The sequence below is a fragment of the Euleptes europaea genome, chromosome 6, assembly GCF_029931775.1.
Source record: "Euleptes europaea isolate rEulEur1 chromosome 6, rEulEur1.hap1, whole genome shotgun sequence".
Taxonomy (NCBI): domain Eukaryota; kingdom Metazoa; phylum Chordata; class Lepidosauria; order Squamata; family Sphaerodactylidae; genus Euleptes; species Euleptes europaea.
The window spans coordinates 15,707,252-15,732,500 of NC_079317.1; the positions used below are offsets into that span (position 1 = coordinate 15,707,252).

A 25,249-nucleotide genomic window follows, 5' to 3' on the forward strand; every position below is an offset into this window, starting at 1 on the left:
TATCAATAGACCTTTGAGCCATTATAGTTTGGGCACCTGGTACAGAGGTAGATTCCTTTCCTGCACTCCATCTGCGCTTTAATAGGGGACCCTGACTGCTTTCCCCGTGCTACCTGCGGCCCTGCGTAACGATAAATGAGCGCCTACTTGATTTTAACGCAGAACTGTTGGTTTTAAATTAGAACTTGAATTTTTTCCTGTATATTCTTATTGTTGTTTTATGGTGTTTTAACAGATGTTAGCCGCTCTGAGCCCAGTTTTGACCGGGATAGAAAGCGGGATATAAACCCAAAATAAATAAATAAATGTGTGAACAGACTGCTGGACTTGGTGGACCTTGGTCTGGTCCAGCATGGCTTTTCTTACGTTCACAAATAAATAAATAGAAGGCAACTCCACTTGCAGCCTGAAGGTCAGGATTTAGACCAGTGGTCTCCAACAGTGCTGAGCTTGTGGGCACATCTGGAATTTAGAGAAAGGGCAAAGTTGTCATGCCCAGGAGATGTAAGATGCTCTGAGGCTTGCCTGGGGGTCCCCAAAGCTCTGGGAACAACAGTCTTTCCTGGGGAGGGGCTGTGGCTCAGTTTGTAGACCATCTGCTTGGCATGCAGAAGGTCCCAGGTTCAATCCCCAGCATCTCCAATTAAAGGGACTAGGCAGGTAGGTGATGTGAAAGACCTCTACCTGAGACCCTGGAGAGCCGCTGCCAGTCTGAGTAGACAATAGTGACTTTGATGGACCAAGAGTCTGATTCAGTATAAGGCAGCTTCATGTGTTTGAGGGCCATAAAATGCTCAAATTGCCAGCAGAGCAGGAGATGAGTTTCTTGCAAGGAGATAACCATTAACTCAACTGCCAGGAAGGAGAAAGACGGACAGCTATTGCAAAACATAAGCTGGCCAATAAGACCTGTGAGAGACATGCTCCACAGGACTGGGGAAGGATGCTAGGAGGGCATCAGCTCCCAAATCCAGGGATGGGTAAGAGGTTTTCCCCTAGCTAGGGCAGGAAGGGTTACAAGGCCTCTGGACACACTGATAATGTTCAAGCACTTGTTCCAGCTCAGTGGAGCAAGCTGAGCTTGTTCCATCCCACCTCCAGGAGGGATGCTAGAATTAACAGTGTTGCATTTACCTGTAACTACTGTTCATCTTTGTGTCTTCTGTGCAGGCATGTAGGGGACTGCACTGAAGACATGAAGGCGAAAACAGTGTTGCACTTACCTGTAACTGTTGTTCATTGATTGCCTTCTGGGCAGCCACGCATGGGATGCGCATGTGCAGTCTCATGCACGACTGCACGGAAGACACAAAGATGAAGTGACTGTGACTCTAATGTTAAGACTAGCGAATGTGCTTTTATTTTCTTTCTTAGATCTGCAATAGTCCTTTATGTATAGAGTCCCCAAATGATTGCCTCAGCTTAACTTCAGTAACATAGCGTAGATCCTTGTGCTGTGGTGGCAGCTGCTGTCAAAGCAACATTTTTAAAAGTCTTCACAGCCAATCAAACCTCCAGATTGAGAGTGGGGTGTGTGCGGCTGCCTTAGCTGGCTCACGAACTGGATACAAGCTCTCAAGGGGCCGAATCCAGCCCTCAGGCCTCATGTTTGACAGTCTGATATGAATGAGATCAGGGACAAACCCATTCCTGACCTCTGAAGCCCAAATCTCCCACTTTTAGAGTACCCCGGTGCCGCTAGCTGCAGTGGTATCATTTTTAGACATGGAGACATCCCTACCTCTGTGATGTTGATTGACAAATCAAGGCCTGTAATTGTCTGCGAATTGTCTAAGCCGCTGCTGAACTTCTGCATGGGAGCCACTGTATGTTTCTGAAAGTCCACCTTCACACTAGTAAAGGGAAAACAAGCACAACAATACAGCACAGGCACACACAAGACCAACATCAGTGAGCCGACAGCATGGATGTCTCTTTCCAGTAAAAGCGTTCCAGCATGATACCATCTGACTGCGGCTTAAAGAATACAGATGTTCGCCTCAAGGTCATTGTACAAGAGAAAAATGCCAGACAGTTCATTTGAGGACAAAAGAAAAAAATGTATTGATCTTTCAAAGAACTACAAAGTAATTCAAAGTACAATGATCTATTCTACCTGCGATGTTAACGTCATGTTTTTTTTTCCCAGGGAACTGATGTGTTTATATGGCAAGCCAGCCTGGTGTGTAGTGATTAGAATGCTGGACTGAGATGTGGGCGGCCCAGGTTCGAATCCCCACTCCGCCACAAAAGCTCGCTGGGTGATCTTAAGCTAGTCATTCCCTCTCAGCCTAACCTACCTCACAGGGTTGCTGCTGTGAGGAGAAAAAAGGGGGTATAAATATCTAAAAAAAATACCTAACTTTTTTTTTTTAAGATGACACTTATTTCATAAAAATTGTGGCAAGTTTACATGGATTTGCTCTGTCTCATTTTGTACATCATTTGTAAATCAAATTTCAATTACATTTTTAAGAGCAACAGAGTGTATTTGGGGGACAGCCAAGAGATTCTCTTGTTCCGGGCATCCACGTTACCCTCTTAGCACTCACAACTTTAGGCATGCTAGACGGTTTCTGCCACAGAGCAAGCTTCCTCTTCTCCTCTTCTTTCCTACTGGCCTTTTCTAGCAGAAGGGGAAGAAGAAAAGTTGGGTTTTACATGCCAACTTTCTCTACCTTTTAAGGAGAATCAAACCGGCTTACAATCTCCTTCCCTTCCTCTCCACACAGCAGACACCTTGTGAGGTAGGTGGGCCGAGTTCAGAAAACTGTGACTAGCCCAAGGTCACCCAGCAGGCTTCATGAGGAGGAGTGGGGAAACCAACCTGGTCCACCAGATCAGAGTTCGCCGCTTATGTGGAGGAGTGGGGAATCAAACCTGGTTCTCCAGATTAGAATCCACTGCTCTGAGCCACTACACCATGCTGGCTCTCCCCACAGCAGAGATTATCCAGCACGTACATAACTCAGTCACAGAATTCAACCCTGTGTTTGATTGCATCTACTTGAGGTGTAATTCAAATCATTAGTTCTTTTTTTTTTTATCTGCTTTGGCATTTGAGCATTGTGCAATCCCACGCAAACGAAAAACAGTGCTCGCTGGCTGTGGAATTCAGCACCATTTGCTGACATTTTTTCTTTTAAAAAAGAAGTTTCTGGACCAGTGGTTCTCAACCTTTTTCCGACCGTGGCTCCCTTCCGATCTTGTTTCCTTCCTGCGGCACCCCCCTGTCCTACCGGCAGAAAGGTAGCTATTTAAATGTTTTGTTTGTAAATAGCCAAGGAACAACAAAGCATAAACAGCCACACAAAATGCACATCTGCAGTTCTTATTGGGGAACTGAAATTTACAACAAATACCCCACAGAAAGGGAATACCACACGCTAAGAAACAACAATGTTCACATACAAGGGAGAACAAAGCCTCTACCGCTGTTTTCTATTTGTTTTCTTTTTTTTGTTTTCTGTTTTCTTTTCTTTTCTTTCACTTCGGTTTTCTTCACTTCTCACTTCCCTCTGTGGCCCCCTAGGCTCGTGCCGTGGCCCCCCATGTATGCAATTTTCACCTGTGGCCCCCTTGGAATATCCTGGGGGGCCCCGGGGGGCCATATGGCCCCAGGTTGAGAACCACTATTCTAGACCATGCAGTGGGCTGAAAAGGGTTTTCAGGGGGCAAGGATCCAGCCTTGCACTTAGTTCCATACAGCTTGCAGAACAAAATTATGCAAACTAAGGAACTATAAGCACTTTTGGTTCGTTTGCAATGAAGTGGTGGTGGAAAGCGCCATCGAGTCACAGCTGACGTATGGTGACCCCATAGGGTTCTCGAGGCAAGAGACGTTCAGAGGGGGTTTGCCCTTGCCTGCCTCCGCGTGGGCTGAGACAGTTCGGAGAGATCTGTGACTGGCCCAAGGTCACCCCCAACAGGCTTCATGTGGAGGAGCAGGGAACCTGGTTCTCCAGATTAGAGTCCGCCGCTCTTAACCACTACACCACGCTGGCTCTCTCATTTGCAATACTGGTTGCAAATCAGGCTTTTCTTGGGAATGCACACACACACACCTGTTTGTGAACAGGTCACTCAATACTACTAAAAGTGAAATAAAAATCACTGCCTGTTCTTTACAAAACCCAGGGCATCTAACATGATACCATACCGTGCGCCCCTCATTATTACACTTGATCCCATGTCCATTTTTTCTTCAATGTCTTCTGGCAAATGAACATTAAGTTCAAATCGAGTCCGCAGTTGTGACATCTTAAGGGCCATGTAGACAGCAGGAAGCATTTTAAAGCGTTCTGTTGGATTCCGGGAAAACTCTATAAAAGCTCTGTTTAAAAAAAAGAATTGGGTGGGGGGAGCATCAGACCTGAAAAAATATTGCAAGAGTCTCCATATACTTCTAAAAACAAGCATAATCCCTAAATTAAAATGGGGTTGGGAAAATTTCAGGACTTTTCACTTTAGAACATTGTGACATACTATCTGAAGCACAGAACATATAAGGAAAGAACGGCTCACAATTATCCGCTTATCTACAAATGTACTCATCTTCAGATATTTATTAACACATCGAAGTACTCCATGGAAAATTGAAGGTGGTTAATGTAAAACATTTCTTATCTTTATATCAATATAAAACAGCCTGGAAGCATCACTAATCTTGTGTGTATAAAGCGCTGTCAAATTGCAGCCGATTTATGGTGTCCCTTTATGGTGTTTTCAAGGCAAGAGACTAAACAGAGCTGGTTTGCCATTGCCTTCCTTTGCATAGCAACCCGGGTATTCCTTGGTTGTCTCCCATCTAAATACTAACCAGGGCTGACCCTACTTAGCTTCCACGATTCAACAAGATTGGCCTAGTCTGGGCCATCCAGGTCAGGGCATTAAACTTTAATATAGATGCCAGCACTCTAAAACCAGCAAGCCACCAAACCTGAACCCCACCACATTCAGGTACAGTCAAGCTTAGAATGCTAAGAAAGTCGACTTACTTGGTTCCATCATAGGAAATGGATTTTACTTGGCCACACTGTCTGAACAGTGACTGCAGTTGTTTATAGTAAAGGAATCCATACGAGGGCATGCTCTTCAACTGTTCAAAATAAAAAGAAAGGACTATAGATAGGTAGAGTTTTGGCATTTCAAGGCACGTGAATCTCTGAGTGTCCCAATACATACAGCCTTAGAACTTCAACATTTGACACTGGAGAGTGATAATAAAAAGTTCAGATGGGTTATGGAACATCCAACTCTTTTCTTCCCTGTGTGGGAAACTTCAGCTCCCAGGCCCATAGTCCACCAGTACCCAAGGCTGATTCAGAGGACATGTGTCTCCCATCTTTCATCAGATGCTTTCTAGGAGTTTCCCGCTGCGAACTTAATTCCCAAGCGCCACTGATGTATTTTATATGATGTTAGCTGCCCTGAGCCCAGTTTCGCCAGGGGAGGGCGGGATATAAATAAAATTTATCATCATCATCATTATTATTAACCTGAATCAAGTTCTCAAGCGCCTGGAAAAAGAGTTCACAGCATGCAACTCCAGGCACACCACTGATCCACAGTCCTCGTGAGGGCCACGAGGACTGGTAAATGTTGACAGCAGTCCCCAAAGTCTTCTTTCCACTGAATTCTCATCTCCTCTGTCCTTGGGGTCTCTGTCATATTTCTCTCTGCCTCCCCTTTGGCTATCCTACCACTTCCTGACTCTTTGTAAGGCACTGAGGAAGTGTCTCTGAAAACCTATGATCTTAGCAACCAGGCTCCATTTAATTACCGTCTGCATCACTGTAGCCCCTGCAAGCCTGACGCTTGGTTTCTTAGGCCCCTCTTTGGCTACAGTTTCAGCTCTGCCTGTAAAAAGCAGGGACAAACTATATGTTACCCTTTCTAAGATGCAGCCTCTGGGTTTCCCTGAACCCACTGTGACTGAGATAGTCAGGCACCAGGTGTGAAGGAACTCATTCCCCAAGCACAGGGAGGAAACAGTGTGAGGGAGAAGGCTGATCCCACCACCCCAAAAGCCATGGTCCTGTGCAGATTCCCACAGCAGGAAAAATACACCTCCCTGCAGCAGGTTCGGCTTGGGTAAACAGCACGGGAGAGAAGGCTGAAGCCTCTCCTTTCCCTATGACATGCTCCTGAGTTGAATCAGGCCTTTGCACACTTGGGAATCATAGAATCATAGAGTTGGAAGGGACCACCAGGGTCATCTAGTCCAACCCCCTGCACAAGGCAGGACATTCACAACTACCTCCCCCCCCCCACACACACACAGTGACCCCCCTACTCCATGCCCAGAAGATGGCCAAGGTGCCCTCCCTCTCATCATCTGCTTAAGGTCGTAGAATCAGCACTGCTGACAGATGGCCATCTAGCCTCTGTTTAAAAACCTCCAGGGAAGGAGTAAAATGCTCTCCTGTTGCCTGTCTGGGGGAATGTTAGTTCCCAGCCGCCGAAAACAAAATAAAAGGTGATCTAAAAATAAAAAGGGGAAATTCCGCCATTGAAAACAGCGAGGCTATACCACCCAAAAAGGTGATGTAGCCACGCCGCAGCTCAAGGGGGCTTTCCCGGGTCCAAAGTGCGTCTCCAGGTCCATGCCAGCGTGGGCTTCCTCTTCTGGGATTTCAGCATAGCACTGCACAGTGGCGTGGCTTCCTGGCTCTGGCGTGTTTGCCCCTACACTGGCACAGGGTCATGGTGGCTCCGAAAGAGCTTCAGCCCCCCTCTTCAGGATTGCAGCCTTAATCTGGGACTTAATGCATGTGAAGGAGAGGTTCTTCCACTGACCACAGCCCCCCTCCCACTCATGTTAGGCATATTGTGTATTTTGGCCCTAAAGCACAAAAAGAGCAAGCCATAGCAGTGGTTATCACATGCAGGCTGGGTGGCTTGAATGTAATTAACCTACCACAACTGTTGTTTTGGGATCGTTGCCCGACAGCTCCCTCGCAGCAATTTCTTCCTCGTGGTGCCCCAAAGCAAAGTAATTTGGATAGAAAGCCCCAGCCAACACGACCTGAGAAATTAGAGAAAGCCAACTGCAAGCGTCACAATTTTCTCTTGGAAACCTCTTTTCTCTGCTGTGGGCATGTATGTGTGATTGGGAATCAGGGCACGGAGGGGAAAGCAACCCAATTTAACAATATTTTTATTATCTCCCGTAAGCCACCCGGATTCTCCTATGCAGAGAGACAGCATAGAAATCAATTAAGTAAATACTACATCAACCCTATTACTATGTATGGATGAGAAAGCTGGACAACGAAGAAAGCTGATAGGAAGAAAGTAGACTCCTTTGAAATGTGGTGTTGGAGGAGAGTGTTACAGATAGTGTGGACTGCCAAAAAAACAAATCAGTGCGTTATAGATCAAATTAAGCCTGAACTGACCCTAGAAATTAAAATGACTAAACTGAGGCTGTCGTACTTTGGTCACATCATGAAATGACAAGAGTCACTGGAAAAGACAGTCATGCTAGGAAAAGTTGAGGGCAGCAGGAAAAGAGGAAGACCCAACAAGAGATGGATGGACTCAATAAAGGAAGCCACGGCCTTCAATTTGCAAGACCTGAATAAGGCTGTCAAAGATAGGACGTTTTGGAGGACTTTAATTCATAGGGTCGCCATGAGTCGGAAGCGACTTGATGGCACTTAACACATAACACATCAACCGACTGGTCCCACACTAGTTTCTCTTGACATTTTGTGGTTCTCTCAGGCACAATGCACAAAAAAATTCATCCCTTTGGACCTCTGGCCCACATGCGCCCACTGTAAAGCAACACTGATAGAAATGATATCGTGCTTCTGCTTCCTTCTCTGGTAATTGCGATGGGACTCTGTGGAAGCAGGCACACTAGACCCCGAATTAAAAGGAAAGGCAAAACTTTGAAGTTCTTGTACCCTTACTTAACAAAAACACATAAACGTTTAATGAAATTAACACAAAAACGACCCAGCGGAGCATTAAAACCCTCTTTTTTAAAATTGTAAAGTCTCACGGATCTTTAGCAGACATCAGTCTGCTGCAAGTTGCACTCTGTACATCAAAATGCATCCCAATACCTGCAAAATGAAGCGCTGCTTATACACATAGTCACGATCCATGGCGGGGGGCTGCTGGCTAACGTGCATGTTGAATTGGCTGACTCGCTTTTTCAACTCCTCGTACAATTCAGCCACCTGAAAGAAGTTTTCAGTCTAACATCAGCCATAATTTCGCAGGCTACCAAAATATACAAATGAAAGATTGCTTGTTTAAAGAAAAAAGGAGAAAGCACTTCGTATTTGCCAACAGTCAGGGCCAGTTTCTGGGAGGGAGGGGGGCTGGGCAGAGAGTACCCATGCTCCCCAAGCCCACTACTAGGCCCCCTTTTTCCCACCCACCCATGTGCCCCCACCTGCGTATGCATCCTTCTTCTGCCCACCACCTGCAGTCACAGCTGCCCCCAGCACATGCATGCCCTTTCCCCTGACGGTGCCGGGGGGATGGGTGCAGCCAGAAGTGCCACAAGCAAGACTATGAGGGATGCTGATGCCTTCTGCACCACCCACATGCCCTTCTTCAGCAGCACTAGGCAGCATATGCAGTTGGGAACACAGGTAACAAAGCACTCACAAGCAAGCAGCGGAAGTGTGTGAGTGCAGCTATCAGAGGCGAAGCAGGAGTAGGGCCAGCATGGTGTAGTGGTTAAGAGAGGTGGACTCTAATCTGGAGATCCAAGTTTGATTCCCCGCTCCTCCACATGAGCGGAGGACTCTAACCCAGAGAACCAGGTTTGCTTCCCCACTCCTACACATGAAGCCTGCTGGATGACCTTGGGCTGGTCACAGTTCTCTCAGAACTCTCTCAGCCCCACCTACCTCACAAGGTGTCTGCTGTGGAGAGGGGAAGGAGACTGTAAGCCAAACCAACTCCTCCTCCTCCTTCTAGGGAGTCGGCAGAGGTGGGCCCAGCCAGAATCCATGGGCCCCAGCAGCTGCCCCACCCCAAGGTATGCAGGCGCTGGCCCCAACAGCAGTTAAACATTTTACGATACGTTCTTTTGAAATCCCAAACCGTTTAACTCTGCTTATTACTAGTCCCGTGATGTCCAAGCACTCCTATACAAGTTGGCCTTACACAACTTCCTATACTGGTGGAGGACTGGCTTCTTAGGCATCGGGGTAAGGCACACAGCACCAGGTAGCAGCTCCTTTTCAGGCCAGAGCACTATTTAAAACGGTACTTTGACCAGCTAGTAAGAAAGCACACAGGCGAATAACTGGCACGATTCGCACTGCAGAGTTGCACTCTATTATGTAAGTAACTGAAAGACTGAGATGCTAATTTTTATTTTTTGTTATTTTTTTTGCAGCTGGGAACGATTTAATAGAAGATTTCGAACTCCTGCATTAGTACATCATGGTGTCAAGTTGTTTTCTGTTGCCCAAGAAGGTCGGACCAGAACCAACAGGTTGAAATTAAATCAAAAGAGTTTCCGTCTAGACATTAGGAAAAACCTTCTAACAGTTAGAGCGGTTCCTCAGTGGAACAGGCTTCCTCGGGAGGTGGTAAGCGCTCCTTCCCTGGAGGTTTTTAAGCAGAGGTTAGATGGCCATCTGTCAGCAATTATGATTCTGTGACCTTAGGCAGATGATGAGAGGGAAGGCACCTTGGCCATCTTCTGATCACTGGGGGGTGGGGGAGGTAGTTGTGAATTTCCTGCATTGTGCAGGGGGTTGGACTTGATGACCCTGGTGGTCCCTTCCAACTCTATGAATCTATCATACTGAAAGCCTCACCCTGCCCAAGAAGTAATAGGTCTGTCTGTGCATGAAGGTCAAAGTAGCAGTCTAGATCAGGATTACTGCTCGTAGCAAAAAGCGAAAAGAAAAACTATGGACTGAAGCTTCCATCAAAGGTTGTTCAGGGGTTACCACTGTTGTTTGAAGCATTTCTACCATAAACAGCTCCCACTAAGTGCACAAGCAACTATGCCTTATGATTCCAGTACAATTGCTAATGGCCTTTATGGCAGGAATGGGCACAGTTTTTATTTTTTTACATGAAGCTGTTCTTCTGCATAGACCTCTACCTGAAAATTCTAAATATGCAGATATTTACCCTAATGGGAAAGCTTCAGAGGCTAAGCAGGGTCGGCCCAGGTTAGCATTTGGATGGGAGACCATCAGGGAAGTCCAGGGTTGCTACGCAGAGGCAGGCAACAGAAACCCACCTCAGAATGCCATTTTGCCTTGAAAACCCCACTGGGGGTTGCCATAAGACAGGTGTGACTTGACGGCAAAAGAAATTGTGTATGCGTTTGTGGGGTGGGGACAGGGCTTTGGGGTGGGGGGAGAGAAAGCCAAGACACCTGTTCAGCTTGCCTCTCTAATTCTGTGACCTGATGGCAAAAAAACACTTGTGTTTGGGGAGGGGACAGGGCTTTGGGTATGTATGTGGGGGAGGGGGAGAAAGCCAAGGCACCTGTTCAGCTTACCTCTCTAATTCGTTTTATATGAATATAATTGGAACGACCCCAATCAAGCTCATCCTGGAAAAAATGAAGCAATTTAACAAAAAACATGCTTGCTGTAATTCACACAAAAAAAGCTACAGGAACCCACCCTTCCAGAGTCCACCCAAGAACTTGGCTTCATTTGCCTCCACTGCTACTAGAAGTGTTCTGGCAAAAGGGGACATCAGGGAACAAGCAAACCAGTCATGGTGCGCCAGTGCTCTCTCTGCTACTGTGAAGACCCCCCCCCAGTCCCGCCCACAAGATCATCTCTGTCCACGGACCACTGCATGGAGGAAATCTCTACATGATCCACGTGGGCCCTCCATCTTCCAGGATAGTACAGGTCTCATACAGAGGGACCTACTTACAAAGAATCAGCCTGTCTTTCTAAGGTAAAGGTAGTCCCCTGAGCAAGCACTGGGTCAGTGAACACATTAAGCAGCCTTATACTGAATCAGACCCTTGGTCTATCAAAGTCAGTATTGTCTACTCAGATCACCAGCGGCTCTCCAGAGTCTCAGGCAGAGGTCGTTCACATCACCCACTTGCCTAGTCCTTTTAACTGGAGATGCCAGGGATTGAACTTGGGAGGGACCTTCTGCATGTCAAGCAGATGCTCTACCACTGAGCCATGGCCCCTCCCATGGGGTGATGTCACATTCCGACGTTTACTAGGCAGACTACATTTTATGGGGTGGTTTGCCATTGCCTTCCCCAGTCTTCTACACTTTACCCCCAAGCAAGCCGGATACTCATTTTACCAACCTCGTGAGGATGGAAGGCTGAGTCAACCTTGAGCCGGCTACTTGAAAACAACTTCCGTCGGGATCAAACTCAGGTCGTGAGCAGAGCTTGGACTCCAGGACTGCAGCTTACCACTCTGCTCTACAGGGCTTTGATACAATTTATCTTCATGCAAAACTGAGGGTCATTGCTGTCAGTTAGCATTTGCCACTTAAGGACTGATTTTATTCATTTTATATTTTACGTCATTGATACCCCACCTTTCCCCCAATGGGGACTCAATGGGGACTCATTTCCCCAATGGGGACTGCAGCTTAGACAGCAGCACTGCAGCTTACCACTCTGCACCATGGGGCTTTTAACTTTCAAAAAACTTCCCAGTGGAAGAGGGTGGAGTGGGAGAGAATCACCAATGCAAAATCAACTTTCTGGTCTCGCAATTCAACAGGCCAGGCTGAGCCCTAAACCGTAAAGCAGAGCTAACCTTGGGATGTCTGAGCTTTCCTTTTTGCTTGCTTTCCTGCCACTCCTGAAATTAACAGAGAGAAAAAAGATTTGATATATACACGGTGGTTTGTACTTGGAAATGGAGGTTCTAAAGTTGCAAGCAGCACAGGATGGTTAGGAACAGTCCACTACATAAAAGCCAGTCTCCCGGTTCAGTTGTGCTAACACGCAGTCCTTACAAATGTAGTCTTTCCTCCTGTCCTGGCTTGCTCTCCCACTGCCACAGAACCTCTTGCTAATGCCATACACACACATACTGCAAGCAAATGCTATTTAAATACTAGCAACTATCTGCCACAGTCTGCAGTAACTATATCACCCTCCAATTGTATCAGCCAGATGGCAAAACAATGTAAAAATCCTTAGGCTTGTTTACGGATTGTGCCAACGTCCAGGAATGACCACCAGAAATACTAGTAGCTTACAGAAATGCAGTTGTTTATTTACAGTGCTATATACACACTCTCTCAACTCCCGACACAGACTCAGAGTCTTACACTTATATACATAATGCCACAACCAGGCATCAATTAGCAGTACATGCTTAGTCACTATCCAGGTGCAACACCACACCTCAGCCTCTGGCCTCAACTGGATCTGGCCAGTATAATCAGGCCTCCTAGGGGCTTTCCAGGCCTATGGTTGACAGTTAGATCCCTTCCATCTAAGTCTGCCTGTCACAGCTAATATGACAGCCTTGCATATTCCAACAGGCCCATCAAGTTCAGTAGTCTGTTCACATAGTGGCCAACTAGGCGCCTCTAGGAAGCCCACAAATAAGACGACTGCAGCAGCATTATCCTGCCCGTGTTCCACAGTACCTAATATAATTAAGCATGCTCCTCTGATCCTGGAGAGAATAGGTATGCATCATGACTAGTATCCAGTAGCCATGAATAGCCCTCTCCTTCATGAACATGTCCACTCCCCTCTTAAAGCCTTCCAAGAAGGCAGCCATCATCACATCCTGGGGCAGGGAGTTCCACAATTTGACAATGAGTTGTGTGAAGAAATATTTCCTTTTATCTGTTTTGAATCTCTCACTTTCTCTGGCATCCCTGCTTGAATGGGGGGGGGGGGAGAGCTCACCTTAAATGCCATAACCAGCACGATGCAATCACTCTTGCTGTTCCCAGAAAAATGCAGTTTATTCCTGTGAATCAATAATTTGTCACATGAGATTTAAAAAGGTGGTGATTGGTTCTGTTTTAATGCTATTGCTCTAAGTATTTGCTAACATTCATTATAATGCTTTCCAAAAAAATGAAACGGTTGGGTATCAATAATGTTTCAGAACACAAGGAGTCATTTTGGAAAATTCCAAAAAAATTATCTGCCAAAAAAAAGAATCAGTACACAGAATGGAGGAGATTAGTGTTGTGCTTATTTGTACATATTCTGAAATAAAAAATTAGACCTGCCCTCCTAGAGTCAGCGTGGTGTAGTGGTTAAGAGTGGTGGTTTGGAGTGTTGGACTCTGATCTGGAGAACCAGGTTTGATTCCCCACTCCTCCACATGAACGGCGGAGGCTAATCTGCTGAACTGCATTTTTTTTCCCGTAGCGCAGTACTGCAGCTTGCTGGGGGTAAAGGGAAGATGACTGGGGAAGGCACTGGCAAACCACCCCGTAAACAAAGTCTGCCTAGTAAACATCAGGATGTGACGTCACCCCATGAGTCAGGAATGGGACCTTTACCTTTACACATGAAGCCAGCTGGGTGGCCTTGGGCTAGTCACACTCTCTCAGCCCCACCTACATCACAGGGTATCTGTTTGGGGGGGGGGGGAAGGTGATTGTAAGCCGGTTTGATTCTCCCTTAAGTGGTAGAGAAAGTTGGCATATAAAAACTAACTACTCTTCTTCTAATTAGGGGAAATTGTTTTTAAAAAATGCAAATCGCAGCTCACAGGGTGACTCTGGCCCACATAATAATTTCAGAGGTGTAGTAGTGTTAGTCTTTTGTTGACATAAATAGGAATCTTGAATGAAACTGGAGATAGGTATTATGAAATTATTGTGAGGCAAACTATTTCTAATAGTATAATCACATCAGTAATTTTTGATATAACTGTAAAACTAATCTGAAGTTATTATTCCAAAAATGAAACCTTCATCTGGTTGTAAATATTAAGGTTATACCAGCAAGAATGAGTCTTTATGTAGAAAACTATGGTTTAAATCTAGTCTTACTGACTAGTGATTTAAATCAAATCCACCCTGCTCTCACACAAGTGGGAATACTTCTTCTAAATTCATGTTCACTGTGATACACAAAGTACGTCACCACCATCAGAAATATGGTTTTTATTCATGTGCGCATTTAGTCAATTAATGGGAATTATTCATTCTCTTTAACCAAGGACAACCTGAGCAAAACTACCTGTATCCATCAAGATGTTGTCTGAAAGGTATCGCAAAGAAGTTCTTCAAGGAAAGGGCTGCAGCTGCAGAAGATAAATGGAAGTTTAGCTCTAAGGTACGGATCTTATTTTCCCCTTGCAAAAAGGGACGTCGAGCCACTCACCAATATAAATCAGACAACAGCTAAATCATGCAAGTTATCAGAGGAACAAATTATGCGAAAACACATAGTCGCTTTAGCCTCCTTTATTCCGTTTCAGCCAGGATTCAGCCAGGATCGAACGCATGCGTTTTTGCCGAACGTGCGTTCGATCCTGGCTAAATCCTGTCTGAAACAGGGAATAAAGGAGGCTAAAGAGACCGTGCGTTTTCACCCTATGATTATTTTTAGTAAAGGACCCTGGAAACACACATTAGTTTGATTTTTTTTAAAAAAACTCTTTGAAACATAACAAACTCTACTGTAGTCGGCCATCAGCTCTTGAACATTATTTCAAGTTTTCTCCCCAGAATACAGTGCTCCTGCAGTAAGGCACTCAAAATATTGCATTTCTAAGAAAATGCCTCGTTTCTCCCGCAGCCAGTATACCACTGTAGATACGGAATGGAAGGTCGTCATGAAAACGTGTCAGTCCATATTGGACAGAGCCTGTGTCACCATGCATGACCATTCTATATATATGTCCATATACAGCAATGTAGGATGAAGCGTTTCCAATAACTTACCTATCATTATTATCCCTGCAATAACAGAACATATATAACACATTCAAAGATTCAAAGCACTTCAAATAGATCTTAGTCATAATATTGTCGAAGGCTTTCACGGTCAGAGTTCATTGGTTCTTGTAGGTTATCCGGGCTGTGTAACCGTGGTCTTGGTATTTTCTTTCCTGACGTTTCCCAGCAGCTGTGGCAGGCATCTTCAGAGGAGTAACACTGAAGGAGAGACACTGTCCTTCAGTGTTACTCCTCTGAAGATGCCTGCCACAGCTGCTGGCGAAACGTCAGGAAAGAAAATACCAAGACCACGGTTACACAGCCCGGATAACCTACAAGATCTTAGTCATATTTATAACAACCCTGTAAGGTAGGCCAGTATCCCCCACCTCTGGTCAAATGGATGGGGAAGGTGAAGGAACTGAAGAAGAGTTGGTTTTTATATGCTGACTTTCTCTACCACTTAAGGAAGAATCAAACCAGCTTACAATCACCTTCCCATCCCCTCCCCACAACAGACACCCTGTGAGGTAGGTGGGGTTGAGTTAAGAGAGAGCTGTGACTTGTCCAAGGTCACCCAGCAGGCTTCATGTGGAGGAGTGGAGAAACCAACCCGGTTCACCAGATTAGCCTCCGCCACTCATGTGGAGGAGTGGGGAATCAAACCCGGTTCTCCAGGTTAGAATCCACCGCTCTAAACCACCACTCTTAACCACTACACCATGCTGGGTGCGTGAGTAAGATGAAATTTCAACTCCCGCTCCTTTCCAGCTCCTAGTCTTAGCGCCTGTGCCATTCCATCTTTCCATGTAAAATATATTCCCATCAGTTTTTTAAAGTGTAATTTTGGGAAAGGTCCAGCTCCAGAGCTGTAATTTGGGATTAAGGACGAATGGGGCGCACTAGTTCTGAGAAGAAGGGGGGGAATCTTCTTCCCCTTATTGTGTGCTATTCTGTGACCTTTCGCACGTGCTAAAAATTGAGGGGGTTTTGCTGTATCTTTCCTTCACATCATTCTGCACTCTCCCTGCCGATAGTCTTACTACAGAGATCAACCAATTAGAACAGAAGCCTCTGTTGATCTGTCCCTGCCTATCAGGACTTGGTTGATCTCCAGCACCGTTTACAGACTAGGAAGATGAAAAAATACTATAGAGCCCAAATCCTGTCTGTGTCTAGGGAGAGTGCTGAGGTGCCCTCTTCATTCCTAATGCTAGAATGTGTGTTTTTAATTGATCTTTGTTCTTAAAATATAATAAATACAACTTAACAATCAAATCATAAACTTATAAGGAAGGAATAGATCTGTAAATCCACCGTATGCCAGTGGTTGCTCATAAATGGATTCTGTCATTACCAAAATATCTCTAAGTGGAACTTGTTACTTCTTAAAGCATGTATCTTCCCACACTATGGATTACACAGGTTGTGTTTGGGGTCCCCTCTTACCCAAAGTTAGGTGTAACACGATCATCACACATAAGTTGCCGGTTCTCTTAAATTCCCAGCATGTGTGTGGTGCCTGATTAGGATCAGGACCACAGCTCAAATGGTGAAGGGTTTTCAGTGCCTCTCCAGTTATTTTCCAAAACTGAAACAGTCCCTGGGAATGCTGTTTGGGGAAACCCACATTCTACACACGTGGGTTTCCCCAATACCGCCCAGCCCTTAAACACAGTCTGCCCAGTTATTTATAACCTAGAACCTGTATCCTTTGGATATTCTAGCAACAAAACCAAAACAATCAGCCTAGCTAATCATTATTCCCAATATGAGGACAGATTAGTGTCACTCTCAAACCTGTCGTCTAATTTACCTATTATGAGACATTCTTCCAGACATCCAAAGACATTGCCGAGGACTATTAGTTTGCCAAGGTGCTGGTCTACAGGTAAATTCGCCAACACCTTTCCCAGGAAGGTCAGTTCGCCATCGTAAGGATTTGCGTCGTCAGAATCTACAGCAATCGCAAGCGCTCCTATCTATACCAAAACAAAAGCAATGAGGATACACACACACACACACTACTCCCACAAACTAATACCAGGCCTACACAGCTCATAAACTTCCAAGCTAAGCCAGAAGTGATTTGAGTAGTGATCATGTGGAACATCTCAGCTTCCTGAGCATTATGTGGCCTTATCCTACTGGAACTTTTTTAGAAACATTTTTGTGCTTATCTGTTTAGTTTAGGTTTTTTTTGGGGGGGGGATGGCATGACTTGTATTACAGATGTTCTTGGCTATGGACTCTATTTGAAGTTCAGCATTACATTCATGTCGGGTTTTTTTCTTTCTAGGTGTTTTGGGGACTGCCCAGTTAAAACAAGACCACCTGGTAAGCCTAATTACAGGTGTTTAACCTGATAATGGTTACACCTTCAGAGATCTTGCTTCAGGTGCCCCCACCACCTAAGGCCAGGCGTGCGGCAAACCAAGAAAGGTCCTTCTCAGTCGTTTTGCCAAAAATTTGGAACTCCCTCCCCAGGGAGAGTAGACTGGGTCCTTCAGTCATTGTCTTCAGCCAGCCAGTGAAGACTTCTCTGTTTTGTTTGATATACCCCCCACCCCGGTAAGCTTCTACTGTTCCTTAATCTAGACAATCTGGGTTTGATTCCCCTCTCCTCCACATGCAGCCTGCTGGGTGACCTTGGGCTAGTCACAGTTCTCTCAGAACTCTCTCAGCCCCACCTACCTCACAAGGTGTCTGCTGTGGGGAGGGGAAGGCAAAGGCGATTGTAAGCCAGTTTGATTCTCCTTTACAAGAAATCCAGCATATAAAAACCAACTTTTCTTCTCCTACCTTTCTCCCTGGTTGCATTGCACTTGTACGCTCATATGTTTTTACTGTTATTGTTAAACATTTTACATATGTTTTAAAAAACGTTTTAAACCTTTTAATGCCTTGTTGTTTGCAACTACTCTTCAACTCCCTTTGTTTAGCTGCAACATGTTCAGCAATGCTAGAGATAAGACAGAAAGCCTTTTACCTGGGAATCTGTATGTGAATTGGATAATTTGAGGGCTCTTTTAGCAGGGGTGGATTTTAATACTACATTGGCAGTTGCCAAGTTTTCCCCCCAGTCCATTAAGATTAAAAAATATGGATTTTCTTATTGGTTATACAGATATCTGTTTACATATATAGTTCTTTTTCTTTAGTTTTGATCTTTAGTGTGACACTGTTCAGGGCCGAATCGGCCATATGAACAGCATAATTAAAGTAAAGAAGTTGTTCGCAGCCTTAGGGACCCTATTTGAGTGGAAAATCATCACATAAAGGTTGGAAATAAAATAACGTGCCAAGGAGAAGCACCTACCTCCTTCAGCAGCAGAATGGTGCGTTCGATATCGCTGATGTTGGGGGGAGAAAGGGCTGTCGCCAGCAAAGCTCTGGGCTCGCCCATCTCAAGCAGCTTTACCTTCAGCACGGTACTCTCCAATGGACAGCGCTGAAAGGATGAAACAAAATGGCACCCAGTTGACAAAATTCCCATTAAAAAAAAAGAGCATCAAGTTTTTATTAAGAGACTCAAGACAGTCAAGCCGCTGCTGGGGTCGTCTACATGCTATCCACACTGAAGTATACAATACATGAAATGTGCGTCAATATTCTTTCGACAATTGATTTTTCTCTTTGAGCAGGAGAGAGAGAAAAAGCTGAACTTTCCCCCTTTTTTGCCTTTTCAAAAAGGAAAAAAAATTGCTTTACCACAAATACTTTTCCACATGGGGGGACTTATTTGGGTTCTTTACACCTTTTCCCTGGTAAGGAGAAAAGAGCACAGGGTGAGAAATTCTGAGTGGGCAACTGACAGGAAGAGAGAAATATGCAATTCACCTTTCCCCTCAGTTCTTCCCTTGAAACTGCAGCCTCCCACAACTCCTTTTTGTATGGGGGGGGGAGACTTCCTGTTTCTCATTTGTCATTTCATGTGGCCCTAAGTAGACTGAAAGAAAAAGAAGAAGAGTAGGTTTTTATATGCCAACTTTCTCTACCACTTGAGGAAGAATCAAACCGGCTCACAATCACCTTCCCTTCCCCTCCCCACAACAGACACCCCATGAGGTAGGTGGGGCTGAGAGAGCTCTGAGAGAACTCTCAGCCCATGTGGCTAGCCCAAGGTCACCCAGCTGGCTTCATGTGGAGGAGTGGGGGAATCAAACCCGGTTCTCCAGATTAGAGTCCACCGCTCCAAATCACTGCTCTTAATCACTACACCAAAGTGCTACAAAACTCTGCTAACTAGAAAGCATGTAGACATGGGACAACTTCACTTTTTTTAAGCTTTCAGGACAAAGTGGAATAAAAATTCAGCTAACGATTCGAACTAGCACCAAGTAAAACACATGGGCAAATGAGAAGGTTTACACAGCGTGCTTTTAAGTTTATGTGATGGATAATTGTGCCTGTTAGTGAGTTAAGCTAATGGACACATAAAGCATCAGGATCTGATAAAATCCCCTCCTCCTCCTGCATCATCACCAATTTAAGAAGAAGAACAAGAGTTGGTTTTTATATGCTGACTTTCTCTACCACTTAAGGGAGAATCAAACTGGCTTACAATCTCCTTCCCTTCCAACAGACACCCTGTGAGGTAGGTGGGGCTGAGAGAGCTGTGACTGGCCCAAGGGTCACCCAGCTGGCTTCATGTGGAGGAGTGGGGAAACAAATCCAGTTCACCAGATTAGCCTCCACAGATCCTGTGGAGGAGTGAGGAATCAAACCTGGTTCTCCAGATCAGATTCCACAGCTCTTAACCGCTATACCACACTGACTTTCAATTTAGCTCTTCATTTTCAGGGGAACCCCCCCCCCTCACATAGAGGTTACCACCCAATGAAAAATGCGGAGTTAGTCCTGAAAAAGGTCTGAAGGCAGTTTGGCAGCTACAGCTAAGCTAATCAGCAATGCAATCCCAAGCCCAGTTGCACCCATCTAAGTACACTGAAGTCAATGGCTCAGTAGGATGCAGCTCTATTTAGGATTGCACCGTTGATCCTCCAAGTTCCTGCACAGGAGACTGACTGGGAACCAAATGCAGGCTGCTCTGCTTGCTCCATGGGTATGGAAAAGATGGAAAGGTTTCCTGAGAACTGATGGTCATAGTGATGGAGCAAACCAGTAATGCCTACAGAAAACACACTTATTTTAGTTTTACTATCGACTCTGGACAAACAGGTTTTATAGGCTTTTGAAGTACGACCAAAACCTCCAACACCTGCTTGACCAGGAATACTGGGGGTAAGGGTGAGATCTTCATCAACAATGGGTGTATTATACCACCTTGTACAAAAAAACAACATGTCCAGCATCAAATACACAAATGCTCCCTTTAACACTTACCAATATCTCGGGAACGGAGCTCTCAGGTATGTAGTTTGCCCAGAAGTCTTTAGATACTAGCCTATAGCAGTATCCTTCTGAAACACGACCGGCACGACCTTTGTGTAACAGAAGCAGAATATGCAATCGCAATCCACAGGTTGTTTTTATGGCTTAAACTGGCATATTAACATTTTGTTCTTAAGAACATAAGAAAAGCCACGCTGGATCAGACCAAGGCCCATCAAGTCCAGCGGTCTGTTTACACAGTGGCCAACCAGGTGTCTCTAGGAAGCCCACAAACAAGACCACTGCACCAGCATTGTCCTGCCTGTGTTCCACAGCACCTAATATAATAGGCATGCTCCTCTGGTACTGGAGAAAATAGGTATGCAATATGACTAGTAGCCATGAATAGCCCTATCCTCCATGAACATGTCCACTCCCCTCTTAAAGCCTTCCATGTTGGCAGCCATCACCACATCCTGGGGCAGGAAGTTCCACAATTTAACTCTGCGTTGTGTGAAGACATACTTCCTTTTACCTGTTTCGAATCTCTCACCCTCCAGCTTCAGCAGATGACCCTGCATTTTGGTCCACTCTCTCAATACCATGCGTAATTTTATAGACCTCTGTCATATCTCCCCTTAACCCCCTTCTTTCTAAGCTAAACAGCCCTAAGCGTTTCAACCGCTCTTCATAGGGTAGTTGCTCTATTCCCCGGATCATTTTGGTTGCTCTTTTCTGCACCTTCTCAAGCTCTGATATCCCTTTTTAGGTATGGTGACAAGAACTGTACAAAGTATTCCAAGTGTGGTCTCACCACAGATTTGTGCAAGGGCAGTATGATAGCAGCAGCAGTTTTATTCTCTAGTCCTTGTTCTAATTGTGGTCAGCATAATTTGCCCTTTTCACAGCAGCCGCACACTGGGTTGACATCTTTATCGAGATATCTGCTACCACCCCAAGATTCCTTTCCTGGTCTGTCGCTGCCAGCACAGATCCCATCAGTGTATATGTGAAGTTGGGATTTTTTCCCCCCAATATGCATCACTCTACACTTGCTCACATTGAATCTCATTTGACATTTTAATATCCACTCCTCCAGTTTGGAGAGATACTTTTGGAGCTCTTCACATTGTTCTTCTAACAATGGCTCAGAGAGAGATAGGCACATTGTTAATTCCGATGTGCAATTAAAATCAAATGCTCAGTTAAACCCAAGAAGAGTCTGAAGGCACCTCAATAAAACATAAAAAACACCCCTGCTGGATCAGACCAATGGTCCTTCGAACTCGGCATTCTATTTCAAACAGCATCTAACCAGAGGTCCTGGAAGATGCACAAGCAGGAAAGAGGCTAAAGCCTTTTCCCTACCACCAACAGGCAATAAGATGTACTGCCTATGAACAGGGAGGTTCTATTTCATCACTGTGGCTAATACAGCCATCCTACCCTCCAAAAATGCATCTAATCTCTTTTAAAGCCATCACCACACTGTGGCCACAAATTCCACAAGTTATGTGCTGCGTTCATTATTATTATTTTCCTTTTGTTTGTTTCCTTCTTCTTTTGTTTGTTCATAACCTACTACCCACCAATTCCACCAATTCCCCAAAATTCTAATATTTTTGGAGTTACATTTTTTTGCCGTCAAGTAGCAGCTGACTTATGGTGACCCTGTAGAGTTTTCAAGGCAAGGGATCACACTAAAGACCTACATAAAGCACATAGAGTCCTTCAGGACCACTGGCTCGCTGTTTGTTTCCTTCAACCCATCCTCCACGGATAATATGGCATCCAAGACCACAGTTTTCCAGGGGGATTGAGGCATGTATCTCCTTAGCATTTGGGGGTCAACATTTCCCGGCTCCCAAAGGCATCATTCCACTAGGGCAGCAGCCCCCTCAGTGGCTGTCTCTAGCAGTGCTCCAGTGGCAGAAATTTGCAGAGCCGTGACCTGGACATCAGTGTTCACCTTGGTCAAACACTCATTTATGCAGGGAAAATTTGCATTTAGTTTGCTGAAGTTTTCTGCTCTGTATTTTCAAACATCATATGCATGAGAATGGCATCTGCAGGACTTAAAAACTCAACACAGAGATACTAGGCGTTGCCAGGCACCACACGATAAGAGTTCCCAGGATCCGAGAGAGAGAAAGTTCTCAGGCCCTGGCAGAGAGAGACACAACAAACGGCAGGAGTTGGACTTGGCTGGTCTGACCGCAAAGCATCCTGGGAAACGAAATCCAGGCCAAGCCCTGACAAGAACTCCCCTTCCCCCAATTCCAAGAGTACCTTGTGATTAATTAGGCATCCCCAGTGAATCACGGAGCTTCTGTGTCCCTCCCCCTGAAAACGCAGCCTTGGAGCGGGGGTCAGCTCTTAAAGGGACTACATGTGCTTTTGCTTGTTATTCCTCTCCACCTTTCTTCAACAGCTCCCTTCTGGGAGCTGCCTTCCAACCTTTGCAGCCTCTCTTCGGTGCCCTCCTGCACATTTCATGAGGGTTTAACTCCCTCTTTTGTGCTTTGCTTTGAGGGAAGGGGTTGGATGGGAGGGACAGACACGTGAGAGGGAGAAGCCAAAATGGGAGTGGGGAGAGAAACCCAAAGTTAAAAGATATGCATGGAAATGGGGCGAATTTGAGTCGCTCTTTCCTCGAAGCAGTATTTTCATTACTTCTAAAACAGGATCCTAGAACTGCGGGAAAAGAACGAGGCCACAGCAAAGTCACGTCTCAAGGTCGGTAAAATTATGAATAATGCAAAGGAAGCCTCGAAGCAGTTCAGCAAGACTATGAAGTAAATAAAAAAAGGTAAAGGTCCCCTGTGCAAGCACAGGGTCATTCCTGACCCATGGGGTGACGTCACATCCTGACGTTTACTAGGCAGACTTTGTTTACGGGGTGGTTTGCCAGTGCCTTCCCCAGTCATCTTCCCTTTACCCTCAGCAAGCAGGGTACATTACATCAGAAGGATGGAAGGTTGAGTCAACCTTGAGCCGGCTACCTGAAACCAACTTCCATCGGGATCAAACTTAGGTTGTGAGCAGAGCTTTTGACTGCAGTACTGCAGCTTACCACTCTGCGCCACGGGGCTCCTACGAAGTAAATACCCCTGCATAAATGGCCACTATCAATTGAACCCCTACATGTCTGCAGATGCAGCTTTGGGCAGGAGAGTCCTCCCGCAGGCATTTCCCCAACAATTCCTCTAACATGCAACGAGCTACCCACCCGGGACGACTCAGCTGTTCAACGTCCCACTTCGAGATACCTTCCGTCACTGATGGACAACAAACGATCGGACTTACCATGAGGGTTACATAAGAACATAAGAACAGCCCTGCTGGGTCAGACCAGGGCCCATCAAGTCCAGCAGTCTGTTCACACAGTGGCCAACCAGGTGCCTCTAGAAAGCCCACAAACAAGACGAGTGTAGCAGCACCATCCTGCCTGTGTTCCACAGCACCCAAAATAATAGGCATGCTCCTCTGATACTAGAGAGAATAGGTATGCATCATGACTAGTATCCATTGTAACTAACAGCCATGAATACCCCTCTCCTCCATGAATATGTCCACTCCCCTCTTAAAGCCCTCCAAGTTGGCAGCCATCACATCCTGGGGAAGGGAGTTCCACAATTTAACTCTGCGTTGTGTGAAAAAATACTTCCTTTTGTCTGTTTTGAATCTCTCAACCTCCAGCTTTAGCAGATGACCCCGTGTTCTAGTATTATGGGAGGGAGAAAAACTTCTCCTTGTCCACTCTCTCCAAACCATGCATAATTTTATAGACCTCTATCATGTCTCCCCTCAGCCGCCTTCTTTCCAAGGCGCCTTCTTCTCCTCAGGGCAACGGAAGGTACCCCTGCCCTCCCATAAGGCAGGAGGAATTTCTGGGAGAGGAAATTAAAAGGCAGTTCGACAGATGATGCTTCCGGAAAAGAACTAAGAAATTCCTCTCGACATGAAGCTTGGCAAGCATGAACTAGGGCTTGCCCTCAGCAGGATGCGGAAGACGTACAGAAATAAATTTTCACAGCCCTCCCTGACGAGGGAACAGAGCTACTGGATAACACCGGGGGGGGGGGGGATAAGAGTGCCTGAAGCCTCTCCTCGACAAGAAAGATGTCTTACCTCTCCTCTGATTACAACTGTTTTTAGAACTCCAGCACAGCCGCAGGCTTTGATAGTTGGTGTCTTCATCACAAACCAGCGTTCTGGTTAGACAGAAATCGATGACTGTGGTGATTTAAAAAAGAAAAAGGAGAGCAATTCCATCAACGGATAATTGGCGGGAGAAAATTAGCTGAATACAAAGCAATGGCCAAATTGTAGAACATTGTCAACAAAAGACAAATGGAAGAATTTCGAGATAATTGGAAATTATGAGTATGTGTTCAATTAAACATTGTGAAATAAACCTATAGGAGGAAAGCTCTTGTTCATAGGGAAGCCTTGGTCTGGGACCCTCGTATCTTCGGGACCGCCTCTCCTGGTATACCCCCCAAAAAACACTAAGATCGTCCAATGGAATTTTACTGGTGGTCCCTGGCCCTAAGAGCGTGCGGCTGTCCTCGACAAGAGCCAGGGCTTTTTCGGCCCTGGCTCCAGCCTGGTGGAATGCTCTGCCTGGTAACATCAGGGCCCTGTGGGATCTGAAAGTTTTCCGCAGGGCCTGCAAGACAGAGCTTTTCCACCAGGCCTACAATTGAGGACAGCCACCTATATCAGCTTACGCTATCTATATAATCTTACTGACCTCCCCCACTTCCCCCCTTGAGTGGGAACAATAAAAGGGAAGGGCTACCACCTGTGCAGTCCATACAGCTTTAGATTCAATGCGTCATCATGTTAGGTTTTACAATTTTATATTGGTTTTATTATGGATATTTTTATTTTGGTTTGCTATCATTTTAAAATGATGTTACCCGCCCTGAGCCAGCTTCCTGGGAAGGGCGGGTTATAAGTCCAATAAATAAATCAATAAATAAAATATACTAGAATATTAAGTAGCCTATTAACTGTAGTTCATCAATAGTGCAAAGCAGTCATATAGGGTTTTTTGTTTTGT

General features: G+C 45.4%; 1 protein-coding gene across 1 annotated transcript in view; it reads right to left on the reverse strand.

Moving 5' to 3' along the window:
- The window catches only part of TDRD9 (tudor domain containing 9), a 96,379-nt gene that overhangs the window by 16,540 nt on the left and 54,590 nt on the right, over positions 1-25,249 (reverse strand). The window contains exons 14-25 of the mRNA XM_056851249.1: positions 24,313-24,417; positions 20,194-20,291; positions 18,167-18,298; positions 16,664-16,829; positions 14,147-14,210; positions 12,854-12,917; positions 11,742-11,786; positions 8,076-8,192; positions 6,920-7,027; positions 4,998-5,098; positions 4,160-4,333; positions 1,742-1,853 (exon numbers count right to left, since the gene is read on the reverse strand). Of these exons, the coding sequence (XP_056707227.1) occupies positions 1,742-1,853; positions 4,160-4,333; positions 4,998-5,098; positions 6,920-7,027; positions 8,076-8,192; positions 11,742-11,786; positions 12,854-12,917; positions 14,147-14,210; positions 16,664-16,829; positions 18,167-18,298; positions 20,194-20,291; positions 24,313-24,417 (1,286 nt within the window). The remainder of the gene's footprint in view (positions 1-1,741; positions 1,854-4,159; positions 4,334-4,997; positions 5,099-6,919; positions 7,028-8,075; positions 8,193-11,741; positions 11,787-12,853; positions 12,918-14,146; positions 14,211-16,663; positions 16,830-18,166; positions 18,299-20,193; positions 20,292-24,312; positions 24,418-25,249) is intronic.